This window comes from Pezoporus flaviventris, unplaced genomic scaffold, assembly GCF_033815535.1.
Source record: "Pezoporus flaviventris isolate CSIRO_AGI_PZ_B2104156 unplaced genomic scaffold, CSIRO_AGI_Pfla_v1 ptg000054l, whole genome shotgun sequence".
NCBI classification, from domain to species: Eukaryota; Metazoa; Chordata; class Aves; order Psittaciformes; family Psittacidae; genus Pezoporus; species Pezoporus flaviventris.
Genome location: NW_026892602.1, coordinates 6,310,083 through 6,325,000, shown reverse-complemented (window position 1 = coordinate 6,325,000; position 14,918 = coordinate 6,310,083). Strand labels below are relative to the sequence as shown.

The following is a 14,918-nucleotide window of genomic DNA, read 5'->3' as shown; positions in this document are numbered from 1 at the left end:
ATAGTGAAAAATATAAAAGAAATATGCTATACGAGAAGGAAGTCACTGGCTGCAAAACTCATACAAAAGGAGGATTCAGATGAGCTGCTAAACTATCTGGTAATTCCTAGAAGCAGTGCAGAGGTGACTTTCCACATCAATTTCACCACACACACCAACAGCACTTCAGCTGAAAAACAACTTTAGCTTTTCTGAAAGGTTTTCTAAGAAATCCTTTTTTCTCCTTTAGCAAGCCATGACTCATTGCTCTGTATAGCACAAACAGTCACCAGATACAGGAGCTTAGAAAATGCTCTACTAGCTGACAGTGCCAGAAAATGCTCCACTAGCTCACAGAGAGTGTTTCAAGCAGGAGCTTCAAAACAGCTTCAAGAACCACACTCATGTTCAAAGGAGGTGCTAGCGAACACAACTGTGTGAAATTTGGTAATACAGCTTCACTGGCAAGAACAGTGAGGTTAGTTTTGGCTCACGTGAGGTCCTACACCCTGTAGTTTGCTTTGAACAGTTTTAATGAAAAACTCAAAAGTGAGATTCAGCTGTAATAATCATTTTTTTTTAACTAAGGTTGGTCAGAAGCAAAAGAAATTTTATTTCTGTGTGCATAACACTGGAGAGGGAATACATCTCTCCTTAGAAGAGACCCTGTATTTTGAGTTATCTTTGGAAGACAAGGTGGCCAGGACACCTGTAATTCTCCCACACATATGCAATGCATGTAGGCAACCGAAACTTCGATGTGGTAGAGGATAGAGTGATTAGGTAAGTGCATCATCCAACTTGTAGCACTGGGCAGCAGACAAGCCTGTCCACTTCACTACTTCCAGAGAACAGTGAGTCACTCCTCCCACCTGTTTGCAGCAGCAAAATTAGAAAATGCTGCTCTTCAGCTTGAATGGACATTTATTTCTTGCAGAGAATCTAACAGTGCCTCGAGAGGAGCTACAAGGCCCAGATCATTATAGCTTTGCCTCTTACCATGAAATATTTTGGAAAATCTCAAGCCCCAGAACACAAGTGGAAAGAGGAGGGAAATCACAGTGTGCTTCTTATTCTGACACATGGTAGGAGGAAGGACAGAGAAAACCCACATGAGGATGGGAAGCAGGAATACAGGATAAGCAGGACAGCCACCCCCTCTTTGACAAGCATGCAAGTGAGTTGGCTGCCTGCTCCTCCAGGATCTCCAAACACATCATAGGCAGGAGATGGTTACAGACCACCAGGACTCTTCCCACACAGAAGACCATTGATGGTAAAGGGAGGGTTCCCTGCCTCCTAAAAAAATAAGAGCATCTTGCTAGCACAGACCAGCAACATTTGCTTCAAATTGCCTGTTCCTTGTGAAACCACAGAGCATACACTTATCTTTCTTCTTCCACAGACTACACTGAAAATGCCAGGGCAAGGCAGCTTATAAATAATTGCAAAGCCCCTTCTGAAAAAGGTTGAGAGGGAGGTGGGATGCAAGCTCCCAGCCAAGAAAGCTGGGACTGCCAAGGAGCAGAACAGAATAAGGGCAAGGACAGTGTGTGATATCCCAGCTCCGTCTGTATGCAGAAATGAAAGGCATTGAGGAAAATATCAATGTGGGTTATGGCAGGTGTTCCCAGGTGTGCGGAAATCCTCAGGGGAAGAGCACCATCAACAGAAAATACAGCAGACCTTATAAGAGACAGCTGACGTGGCAGATTCTACAAAAGCTTGTCTGCTGTATGTGAACGTCTTTTGTTCTCTAGCCCCATTCTTTCACCTGGCAGCTCACAGATTAAAAGACCTGAGAGATGTTCCTGTCACAGGAGACTTTTCCTCAAAAGGCTCCTAAAAGGAGGAGGGACCAGGGTAATGTGGGGTCCACTACAGGGGATGCGTGATAGAGGAAGCTTTATCCTTCTAATAACGACTCTCCTACATTTCTGGAAATTCCCCCTAGCCCCATCCCCTTGCTACCTGCAGAGTGATAACAAAGCCAACATTGTCCATCAAGTCTCAATCTGAAGTGACTCATTTATTCTCAGGAGCTTTGTGTTCATTTTTTTTCACACTGGCATCGTAAGAAAACAAGGTTTATGTGAGCATATTGCCTGTCATATGTCTTAACTGTTTGTCCCTTCCTATTAACTTTTGAATCACACCAGACTGGGAATAGAGGGCTCCAAGAGAAATTGAGTTTCTCTTATAGAAATTGAGTTTCTCTAAGATTGGTGAAGTTACTTTTGATTGGGTAGGACAGAGACCCCAGTTCACTTTTCTGCTGAGAGAAAGGCTAAGAGCAAAGTCAGCTCTTATTCCTGCTCTTGGGTCTGTCCTCGTCAATGAGCACATGTGCGCACCGGCTGATCAGCACAGCTTATGCTGCTTCTTGTCCTGCTGTAGGGAGAGGATGGGAAAGGGAGATGAGAGTCCTCTGTGGGGAATAGGGTCGGATGAGGGTCTGAGCTGGACTACACAATTAAGAAACACAGTATCATAGCAGTCCAGCCTCATGCCTAAGAAAACTTGGTTTTTTTCAGCCAAGTTGCCTGTAACTTCATGACACATCATCAGGGACAAATGCCAATGCTTCTCAAGTACTCGCAGAATGCAGTATGTAGCCACAGACAAAACAGCAACCAGTTGGAGAGTTCATCCATTAGATTCCCTGCTACAGCTTCTTTTTTCCCTTTTGCCGAAGTCTGGCAAGCAATAGAAAACCCAGGAAGAAAAGTCACAGTGAAACTGCTTTATCTCCTAATGCTGCCCCTTTCCAGGTCTGCACACTTAACACAGGGTTTCTTGAAAGAAGTAGAAAGTGTGTGTTGAATCAAAGGTGAGCACTCTGGAAGCAGTGCTCCCATAAAACCATAAGCTTTGGCTCTCAAGTGCGCTTGTGAGGTTGGTAAAAGCAGCTCTCCGCCCCAAGTGTTTTCCTGTATCTACTGACCAAACCATTGATTTTTAAGTAAAAGTGAAGGAACTAGAAAAAAAGTCCATTTTTTCTGTAGCACTATATGCTAAATTTTGCTCGCCACATCCTAACTGCTTCTAGTGATAGTGCAGTGTTTGTCTGAATTTTTAACAGATGTTTCTAAATACTCTTGACCACTTCTCTCTCCTGAGGATTTCTGCAGTGGGATAGCTCTAGATAGTAATATAAACAAAGTTTGTAAGAGGCTCTCAGGGATAAATCTGTAGACGCTGCATCCACGATGGGTGTGGGTATGGGTCCAAGCCTTATGAAACTCTGTAAATATCCTCTGAAGACTAGCAAGCTGGACTGACCCTGCCTGCAGATGTTTTTGAGCTTACCAGCCCTGCAGTGAAAAGAAAGACAGCTTACAGATAACTGCAACACTCCTGAAACAGCCAGAGAGCAGGATTTAAACCCAGAGTTATAAAAGCAGAGATATGCTGGAGCAGAACAGAATAATGCAGAGGATGATGTGTGATGGTGTAACTCCATTTCAATTCAAAATACCGAAGATGCTGCGAAGGGGATCAGTCTGGGCTGAGGCAGAATTTCCCAGATGTCAGATTGCCCTGGGGAGCGAGCACACTGGATTTACTTGACAGGTGTGAAGGTACTTGTGCAGTCAGAGCACAAATAGCCTTAAAAAATAAAATTTCTTCTTTCATTTTTTAAAGAAAATGAGTATGTTGTGCTAATGCCTGGCAAGGAGGCAGTGACATCTGCCTGAGTTTGTACCCAGCCTCAAATAACCAATTAAACATGCTGATGGCTCCTAGTTTACATTATCAAAACGTAGCCGTGGCTATTTAATACCAAAATGACATCTATTAAAGCTATTGTCAGTGTTTTGCAGCAGCTGAAACTGCTTTTTTAAAAGGTCAGTCTACTAGCTGGAGAGTGAACACAAGCAAGGCAGCTGTGCCAGCCCTTAGGATGTGGCTGCATCCTGCAGTCTGACTTTACATTCCCTCAAACGTCAGGCAGAAGCAGCCACTGTCTAGGTGAAGCCCACTGCCCTACCCGCAGCAGGGGGACCGGCGGGCAGCTCCACCGTGGGGGGCACACAGCGTGGGGACACAGTGGGGTGACACTCTGGGGCAAAGCTGTGAGCCCCATGCTGCCCACCTACTGCTTGCCAGGAGAAGAGTAAGGGTTGGCTGGAGAGGACACTACTGTTTTGAACCCAATTCAGCTTTGTGGAAGCTGTGTCATTGACAACAATAGCACAGCCCTACCCTAGAAAAACCCATACAAACCCCAACTTGTGCACCACTTCCCCACAAACAGCAGAGCATAGCTCTAAACACCCTCACCAGTACAGACCAAGCACTTGCTGTCATCTTCTGCATTAGCATTTCTGTTAACCCTTTTGTAAGATCATCTGACTCAGTTTCAAAATTCCTCATTCTGAAAAACACTTGTTAAATATTGGCCCTGCCTGCTATACAAAGTGATAGCTTGGTAGTCATAACCCAGAAGACACATTTAGCTTCACAAACTCATCATCAATGGATCTTGAAGGCATTGTAGCCAACAGACTAGAAACCACATGCAATACAAACACATAATAGAACTTCTAATGTGCAAAGAGACTAAACAAAAAGATCCTTGACCTTCTTGCTTTCCCTTGCATACCATTATCCCCAGCGAGACAGCAAATGGAATGACGTGGAGAGCAATAGCTACCATCAAGCCAACTTTGGAAGCCAATTTCTACAGTAGTTAAGCAGTTAATGGCGTTAATCAGAATGATAACTTATTAAATTCTACATTTATGCAAATAACTTTTTGGCATATCACATGGAGACCTGAGTAGCAGAGCTCGCCAGGAAAAGGTCCCAATATCTTGCACATTTGCTGCTTTTGATTTTTTTAATACCATGTAAAATAGCATCCATGACAGTTGGCACATCACACAAACTACACTTAAAGAAAACGCTAGTCACAAATTAATCTATATCATCCCAAATAGATTAATGAACAAATTGTTTTATTCTTAACCTTTATGAAGCAGAGATTAATCTCCACAGCTAAATCCAATCTCTGTCTTTATCTTTTTAACAAGAAGTTGACATTCCTTATAGACCTTCCTAAAACAGACAACATTTACTGAATAAAGAAAACAGCAGATACCCCTAACTCTCTCTGTGCCACACTAGCTAGGGTATTGATAGCACAAAAATATAAAGCAACAGAGGACTTTATGACTATGACATGAAAGGCCATTATCTGCATGTGATGAGAGGAAACAGGAAAACTGCAGTTTAGGGTAGGCAGAGTTTACCGCAATCTTGGCTTTTTAAAGCCTGCGTGGAAAACTTCCTGTTTTCCAAAAGAAACACTTGGCAGCTTTCTGGTTCTAGGCCACATTTAAATTCAGCGAGGATAGAAGAATCAGGGGATTGGATGAACAACTATGAATTGCACTTTTAATTACTTTCAAGGTGTTAAAAAAGAATTTCAAGATGTGCTCATGGATGTAGTTTTCCCCTTTGTTGCTGCTGTTGTTTAATAGAATTAAATTCTGTGCAGAATTTTATCCATTCATTTAGTTCATTCTGTCTCTGGGAAAATAAGGTGGGAATCACTTGCTGCAGGATGTTGTGCAAAATAAGTAGTTCACCTATTGAAATTGTGCCTCCATTTTGAAAATCAATAGAAGTGCTTATAAACAAGCCCTAACTGCTGATTTATTGACATATATGTAAATATACATGTACCTGGATACCTTCTTTTTGTTTGTGCAAAGCCTGCAACAGAGAATGCTAAAATATACCTGGAAAAAATAATTGGCCTTTTTCCTCCCCTTTGGGTACAGATTTCTGGTTTCAAATGAATGTGCAGGTTTCCTGTTGCTGCGTGAAGCCTTCATTTCAAAATACCAACTGATTCTAGGTTTAATTAAAACAGAATGTTTTATATCAGAAACACTTCTCCTTTTTTTTCCATCACATATCTTCTTTGCTGGCTATTAAGACAAGGATTTTTTTTATTTTTTATTTAATGAAATAATTCAAAGTTTTACAGCAACTCTTTATGGAGTCAACTTATGCAAGCACCGAAGCCTTTCCAGAGAAAACAGGATTCTCCCCACCTCCCTCTGGCTTTTCTCCCTACTGAATGCCATGGCCTTCACTCAACCAAAGGAAATGAAAGACAGACTGAGACAACAGCATCACGTGGGTGAAGGTCAGATTGATTTTCAGCTGTGTGGTGCTGTTTTTATCACCCTCAGGACAAAAGTTAAGCCCTTCATTTTTTTTTTCATGTCTGCTTTAACAGCACAACTTATTTTTTCCTGAAATTTTGGTTGGGCTCCATACCACCAGAATTATCAAGGACAGCCTAATGTAAAACATTCGTGGAGATATCTTCCTCAGAGTAAAACCCAGAGCAACCCACACACCACAAGACTTCTATACATGATTTTCCCCTATTCCCTATGTACAAATAGTGGCTCCTTGAAACTACTGAAGTTTCGGCAGTGACATTTGCTGACAGAAAAAGAAGACAGAGATGCAGCTGCTGGCTGTTCAGCAATGATCCTGGGCACAGGGAGAGAAGCATTTGCTATCTCAAAGGGGGCAAGTTCACAAATTGTTTTTTCTCCTCATCCTCCTTCCCTCCCTCCTTTTTCCCTCCCATGCTTGGAGTGGCCAAGCTCTCCAAGAGCTGAGCCTTCTGCCTGTCACTCGGTGATCTGGATATGCCCAGCTAGTTACTGTGGCAGGCTCTGGAAAAGCAGACAGTTTTGCTACCTCAGACTGCGCTTTTCCCAGCTCCAGCACCCCTCACAAAATCACTCCCCACAGCCTCCTGTAAGGACTGGCTCTCCTCATTTCTCTTTTAATTAAAGACTGATGCTCCCTGCAAAGTAATAATGTGATTTTTAGTACAGGCAATTTTAGCTAGTCAGGTCTTCAAAACTGAGCTGATTAACATAAAGCGAAGTGTTTTGTACACCATAGATATGTATGTGCATACCCAGTTAGAAAGAGCATCTTCCCTCCTGATGTTTGCATTTCCAGAGTTTAAACTGGCAGCCAGAAAACTCAGTATTCTGTCATTTAAGCTTTGAGGCAAGAAAATCCTACTCCCTTTCGTTTTCTTTTCTTTCCATTTGGGGTTAAGTTTGTCTTATTTGTACAATAGCATTGTGACAGCCTCCCAAAGATGACAGTTTATCCTGCATAAAAAGCAAGGAATACTATCTGCTTTATTTATATGTACCACAGCTCTGGTCAAAATTACACCCAGTTAGACTGAATACTATTAAAACACCTAATGGAATACAATTCCTACATCAAACAGCTCTTGTAAAACAAACCATGGCAAGTGTCTGTAAGAGAGGAAGAAGTAGAGAATGGCTGTAAGGTGAGGTCAAGCAGCCATCCAGGTTGGATCTAGATGTGGTCTGAATGCAAATTAAATCATTTGCTAGGGTTTGTGAACAAAGTTTTGACTAGCACACACCTTTAGCTCATGTGAACCTAGCTGAGGCTGCCTACAAAACAGCACATGGAGCAGTCAGATCTCTTACAGCACCTCGAGGAGATCTGCAAATGCTGGTCCCCGTGGGATGCTTCAAGGAAGGTTCTGCATGTGCACGGAGCCCCAAGAAAGAGCCAGCTCTAGGACAAGAGGCAAAAGAGCAACTGCAGCTGAGAGTAAAGGAGAAAACAGTAATGCAGTAAGATGTAGCATAAATGTATAAACTGGGAAGTGACTCGGTTGCACGCAGGGCTAGGAAAATGCAAATGCCAGCACAGTGTCAGCAAGAAGACTACTGTGAGTGAGATGTGACATGGTGGCAGTCCTGAAAGGAGGAAGGAAACAGCCTTTGAGGAGAGACTGCACAGGGAAAGCAGCAAAGGCAACAGGGAGAGAGTAGGGAAGAAAGTGGTCACCCCCAGGAGACAACCAGAAGAACTCACAAAAACAAAATGCCATACAATGCAGACAGACCACAGGCTGAGGATCATAGAATCCTAGACTGGTTTGGCTTGGAGGGAACCTTAAAGCTCATCCAGTTCCAACCCCCCGCCATGGGCAGGGTCTCTAGACCAGGTTGTAGACCAGGTTGCTCCAAGCCCTGTCCAACCTGGCCTTGAACACTGCCAGGGATGGGGTAGCCACAGCTTCTCTGGGCAACCTGTGCCAAGGCCTCAACACCCTCAGGTAAGATTTTTTTTTCTAGCATCTAATCTAACATCAGTTTAAAGCCATTCCCCTTTGTCCTATCAAAATGTCAAAAAAACTGTCCTGAAGGCATGTTGAGGTTTTGGCTGGTTTTGGCTTGGTTGGTTGCTTGCTATGGTTTATTGATGCAGACTGAACAATGTAATTCAAGTCTGCTTCAACTACTCTTGGAGTCCATTCAGTTTTGCTTAGAGAAAACAAATACAGGTGTATACATTTATATTTCTGTAGACTGCAAGGTCATAAATGGAATTTATTCTACTTTTGTCTTTCCAAATGTTCTAATGGATAATTAGTATATGTAGATTTCTAAAACGAACATTTAATATAAATTGTATCAAATCTCATTTATTTTAAGAGATATCATTAAGTACAAAGTCTGCATAAGTGAACTGAGTTCATTGTAGAGGAAATGACTGGGAATTATGTTCAAAAATCTATTCAGATGTTCAATGTAACAGATTCCCTAGAGAAGAGGAAAGCAATGGGCTTCTTCAGGCTTTCCTTACATCCTCCTCAACAAGACTAACAGTAATTGAGTAGCAACATAAGGAGGAGCCAAAAAGTCTTTCACTATTATGCTGAAAAAGATTTTCAAAGAAGTCTAAGTCTAAAGAAGAGATGGACCCATATGCCAAAAAAATGATGCCTTCCAGAGGAGACTCATCCCCACAGTTATACGTGTCACAAGCAACAAAACCCACCTGGATAAAGACCTTGGCTCTTCCACCAGTGTTGCATGGCATTTTGCAGATTGGTGAAACCACAATTGCAGTCATTTTCATCCAAAATAACTTGGGCTGGTAAGGGACAAGGGCTTGAATTTTTTTTACCTATCAGCACACTCATGTTGACGTAAGGCTTGTGCAGCTCCATAAGGCAGCAGATCTGGCAGCTGCCAGTCTGCAGACTAAAAATGAAATCCTTTTAATTGTCAGCAGTGTCAGCTCCCAAAGACAACACCAACCTTGTACCAGAGGAAGGTAGGAGATAGAAGTCAAAAGCAGTCCAAACTTAAGAGTCAAAACTTATACCAGAGTGATTTCTTAATCTCATGATGATAAAAATTAGAATTCCCTGTGTCTAAAGGAAGCTGCTAGGCTAAATATTTAAAGACTACAAAGTGCTTAAATGCCCTAGGAAATATTTAAGATGAACAGACCAAGTGCCTTGAAAAAACCCAAATCATTTTTTTCATTAGTTAAGACAATGAAAGCTGGTTGTAATAAGCAAGAAGTTTGAATAACATTACCTACAATTAATAGACATTAACTCAAATTTCTACTGAATATATTTTCAACAACTTTGAATTGAATATGAAATTATGGTATCTATTTTAAAATTCATCTTACTATTAAAAACACCTAGTAAAATCAGCTAAATGGAACAGCATTTGAAAGGTACATACATGTTGCCAAAGCTCTGAAGAAAGTCAGAAGCTGCTTAGACTTCTGGTGGAGGTCTTCTGATGTGCAAACCCAGCTTGGAGAGCAACAGCCTCTCCAGCAGGTGCAGGGAAAATATTTCCCTTATTCAGTTTATCTGACTGGTTCAGTCCAATATTGAGTTTGTTCAGAACAGAAAACTTGGCAGACAATCACTAATTTGCTTCTTGCCAGCCCACAGTAAAAGGCGAGACCCCTATTGAGAACGCCAGCACCCGCTTGAAGTTGTCCATGGGAGGCCACATACCTTGTTGGATCCATCCTGCTCACCAGGACTGCTGTGCTGGCTGTGTCCGGCAAGGAGCACACCACACAGCCCTCCCTCAGGCTGGCTCTCGAGGAAGGCTGAGCCCTGGGCTCCCAGACCCAGAGGCCATGCGGAGATGCTCCAGCGAGTGCTCCCAAAGCCAGCCAGTTGAAGAGGACCAACCCATGCTGGCACATTTCCCTAAAGCCAGCCGGCACCAGGGGGTGGAGGCTGCTTTCTGGCTTCCCCAAGCCTGGAGCACAGTTAATAACATGCCAGCTGTATCTGCAGACAAGCCAAGTTTAATGAGGCTACAACAAAAGCATTCAAATATGCACTACAGAACTTCTGTGGGGATTTTTTCTAGAGCTTGTTTTTAACTTGACAATGTTTGCATACACAAATCCTTTCATTTTATTTTTTTAAAACCTATCTATATTCTAGAAACTCAAAGAAATCAACATTAAAAAGACTTTTTAAATCCTACTACTTCCAACAGCAAAATTATGTTGTGTGATGAATGCTGTAAATGCACTGCTGGTTGCTTTTTTCTTAGTAAACATTGAAATCTTAATTGTTTTTCTCCTACATGGCCAGACTCCATCTTTCTGTCTGCCAGGTCTTCACACCAGGACAAGTACTGTCCTCCACACCAGGAAGGACACACAGAAGTGACCACATCTACCACTAGCGATGAAAGAGACACCTTACTTACTCCCTGTCCTGTCTGCCATGCTTTACCACGTGTCCCAGTCTCTTAGTCTGGATCAAGATATAGGAGGTGTCAGTAAGAGGACTGCAAATATGGATTTGGAGACAGCAGAGGTGCCAGCAAAAGGAGTCTGCTCAGGCATGAGCAGGTAAGGAAGGTAGGCAAGGTGCCACCACTCACTGTCTCCTCCAGCAGAAGAACCAGAGGGTAGAAGTGAAAGCAGGTGACAAAGTGAATAAAAGGGGATTCTTTTCGCCAGTGCATAATTAACTCTGGGTCCCCACCACAGGAAATGCTAACGGCATACTTTGCTTCAACAAGAAACTTCAAAATGGAAATTCATGGAAGAAGATTACCTGAGGAGTGTCCAGATAAGTTTAGAAACTCATAGCACCAAGACATGGTACTATGGGACCATCAGGCTGGCTCTGACTCCATATGGCCATCCTTCTATATAAAGACTATTTACCAATGGTCTGCTAAGGGGTAGGGGAACAATCCAGGAAAAAAAGCTGGCTTTCAGTGCACCTCCCATTCACTGCTCATGTCTGCAGTCTGAAGATCTTGATGGCTCTGAATAAGCCAAGGCTGATATGGCCAATGTGTGTCCTTCAGCAGTGCCCTAGCCACAAACAATCTATGGTCTTGTCCATCTGAGACAGGACAACCCCAGCACATCATCCACCAAGCTCTCTAAGGCATTATTAAAGGCCTTTTTATAATAAGCCGCATCTGTTGTAGTCTCCAGGCTATCCTCACTGCATTTCTGAATTGAGTTTCACATACTGGGTTTTGTCTACACCCCCCCAGTTGCTGGGACATGCTCAGGACAGCAGTGATCCTCCTTCCCTGGGGGCATAGCTGCCCTTGCAGCACTCAGCAGGCTCCAGCCCCAGAAGAAGCTTTTCCTTTGCAACCCCTTTCTCCTCTGTTTTGGAGGACATTTATTATTTACTTAGATTGCTGTAACACTGACAAACAGACCTGCCCTATATGCAGTACTCCCTCTGCTGTAACACGGAGATGGATTATCCTTTGCAAATTGAAGTTCAAAGCAGGGGGAGAAGGGGAGAAGGAGAGAAGGGAAGAAGTGGAGGTGGAGCTCAGGCCCCCCGGTGCCCCAGGAAGCCTGTGTGAGGCCGAGTATACAGAGGCGAGTGGAACAGGGTCCAGTTTTCAAGCGCAGGTCCTGCTGCATGCAGGAGCTCTCACAGGCAGCACCCAGCCACTAGCTCTTGCTTCTCAGCATTTGGGGTGCTTTGCTCTTTGTCCATCTTCCCATATCTGATGCAGCAAAATATCAGGAGGTGACAGTGGCTTTTTCAGACAGCCAAGTGCCAAACTGCTCAAGACTTCAAAAGGACATGTACTTTCTTCAAGAGGCCTCGTCTGAAATATGTACCCGCTTTCTTTTCTATCCATTTTCATGTATACCTGTGCTTACTTTGCAGACTACTTTTTTGAACTAGATAAAAGTAGATAAAAAACTCAATTAAAGTAGCAAGAATGAAATAGTCCCTTGCCAATACAAGCACACTAACTTGTCATCCTCAGCTCCTCACTGGGCCATATGCTTAAAAATGACAGGGAAAGTGTTCTTCCTGTGTGAAAAACATGTGCTGCTTGAGGAAAGACATCATCACTGCTAAGAAATGTTTGTGCAGCCTCAGGATGCATAGCCAGGCCATCCGTGATGGCTGCTGGCTACATGGAGGCAGAGGAAGGGGTAGAGATAGCTCACTACCTCCCCTCCTGCCAGGGGTTTTGGTTACATGCAACCAAGCAGCCTGCAGCCGTGCTGGCAGTGCTCCTATCTGTACACACAGTGCCTGGTGCTGCTCCCCTGCCACTGTCCCCAGAGGGACCCAGCACAAAGGTGGCTGTGGTGATTGCAGGGGGTGGCGCCTGGCGCACTGGCATGCTCTTATCGGCACACACACTGCCCAGCTCCCTGCACCGCTGGGGATGTGCAGGGGCCCAGCACTGTGCCTCCACCGTGGAAGACCCGCCAGGAGGCCACAAGACAAATCCCGAGCCAGATGTTTATGGCGAGCAAGCACCAGCTTGGATTCACATCCCCTGCATCACAAATCCTTACGGGCACCAGCCCACCTGCAAAACCCAAGAGACAGCCTGAGAAGAAGCTGCCGTGGCTCAGCTCCGCTATGGCCTGCCCAAGCAGAAGGGCAGAGCAGAAGGCTGCATGTCTCAGGCAGCCCAGGGGTCTCACCTACCTTCACCTGCCGGATGACCCTCCAATCTGCAGGATAAGCAACACTGTTAGGGAGCATAACACTTTGCACAGCTTTCATAAACATAAGCAATACATTAAACACTCCGCTAAAAGCACCTTTGCAGGCAGCCCCAATCATGCCAAACACCCAGGGTGGGTGCAAAGCCAGTGCTGGTGGCTCAGAAGATACACTGCAGAACCACTGCACCAGCAAGGTTACTGCATGCCTGGTTTGTCATTCAATTTGCAGCTGCTTCTGTTTGACTTCAGATACAAATTCAGATAGAGGACTAGGCTTTATGTTCTACATGAAAAATAGATGTTTCACCTGCTCAGAAAGCCAGGCAGTGCAGCACCGTAATCAGCACACTAATGTTGTGTATGTGGAAAGAGCCTCCTCTCAGGCAGGCTGGTTCCAGGTAAACTCAAACATCACCTGTGAGGTGACAGCAGTCATGGGGCCAGACCCCAGACCACCCAGCCAAGAGTACCCCTGCAATAGGCTGGGGTTTGGGGGCTCTCAGCACCAATGGGCACCAATACTGACTAAAAGGAGATGTGTGAAGCCCCTGCTTTAAGCCCTGAGGAGCCCTGCTGCAGAGCACCTGCAGAGGGGACGCCTGGGACAAACTAAGGACAGGAGCCTGCACTCGGAGCCCTCCAAGTGATTGACAATAAAAACACTGCCCCAGTGCCCATTTTCAGATCTAGACAGCGAGAACAGAGGACTCCAGGGAAAAATCCATGTTTTTACAGTTTGTGGTACTACTGAGCTTTTCTGGTGCCAATTTTAAAACACTGCTACGACCTCTGGAAAGAAGGAAAACTGCATTTCAGCACAACAATGTAGAAAAGAACAAAAAAAAAGGAAACATTTTTTTAGCTTGAAACACTAGTCAGGTTAAGAGAAAGGAGCAGAATTCTGGCAAGGGCAAGAGCACTCAGACTGAGCCACAACACAGTAATTAGGGCCAGTAGGTCATTAGAGACACAGCTGTATAAACTAGGTGTATAATTAAGTTTCCACACTGCTTTTTCACAACTGTATTTCAGTTTCTTTTGCGGACAACAATCATTAATTCATTAATTTAAAGATGCAACAACAGCAGCAGCAAAAAAGACAGGAACTCTCTGACTTGCCAATCAGGTGCAACCAGAGATTACAATCTGGGGAGGGTTAATTTTGGAAGTATGTGTCAGAAGTCTCTCTTTGTCAGTGGAAAGTGCAAAGAGCCACCTGACAAAAACATCCATGAGACCTCATGACTTGTGGACAAGCTGCTGTATATGGTTTTCTGGATAAACATCCCACATATACAGTCGCATGGTAATTGTGATTCTTGTAGCAGGTGAAATACAAGAAAACGCAAAATTATACACTAGCATGAAACATGTTACAGTACCTCATTTCAAACGCAAGCCTAGTGTACAGGTTACAGGGCATTTAAAAGGAGCAACTGCAAGACTTTAATTATAAACTAGTTCCTACCGTACAGTAGTTTAGAAAAATCAGCTGCTTCCAAGCTGGCAATATCCATATATAGCTCTGCTGCTGTTTGAAACAGACAACCTGTAAAGTTATCAACAACAGAAGAGGACCTCATGAAATGCTCAGAGACCCCACCAAAACCTACTTCTGTCCACTTCATTGATGCACTAATTTGCTTTAAAACACTCTACATTCACTTGCAAAACTGCAGAAAAAAACTTACATGAAGCTATTCTGACCCACAGAAGGAAAGGGGTGACATGGATGGAGGAAGCAAAAATAACACAACAAAATACTGGCACTAACCCCAGACTAATGCAGGTGTATTAAAACACGCAAGCAAAACAGCAAATCTTGTGACTTTTTAGCCACTTTTCATCAGAAAACAAACAACTCCTCACCAGCCACCAGACAGTGACGTATCACAGAATAGCTGCTTGATGTGTGCAGCCTCTGGTGCTGGCTGTAGGACACAGTAATTTGTAAATCCATGTGCAATCTTTTACTCTTGTCACTGATTTTATAAGATATCATCATGCTACACCTACACTGCAAGAGCAGTGTGCAAAAAAATGTGTAAAAAAGACAGCACATGATGCTAATGGCAATTACTCAGTCTTCTCTAGTTAAGGGGACATTGGAT

At 43.7% G+C, this 14,918-nt stretch overlaps 1 protein-coding gene across 9 annotated transcripts in view; it reads right to left on the bottom strand.

Moving 5' to 3' along the window:
* ZNF423 (zinc finger protein 423) overlaps nt 1-14,918 on the bottom strand; it is a 235,109-nt gene that overhangs the window by 145,801 nt on the left and 74,390 nt on the right. For 7 of the 9 annotated variants that reach the window (XR_009746157.1, XM_061469085.1, XM_061469083.1 and 4 more), the window contains one exon: nt 14,276-14,356. The exons of 1 other annotated variant lie outside the window; for it this stretch is intronic. Coding sequence is in view for 6 of the 8 variants with exons in the window: in XM_061469085.1 (XP_061325069.1) it covers nt 14,276-14,356 (81 nt within the window). In the remaining 2 variants the exon portion in view is untranslated. Of the gene's footprint in view, nt 1-9,841; nt 10,011-14,275; nt 14,357-14,918 lie in introns of those variants that run through there. One more of the 9 variants, XM_061469086.1, reaches the window with a different exon arrangement.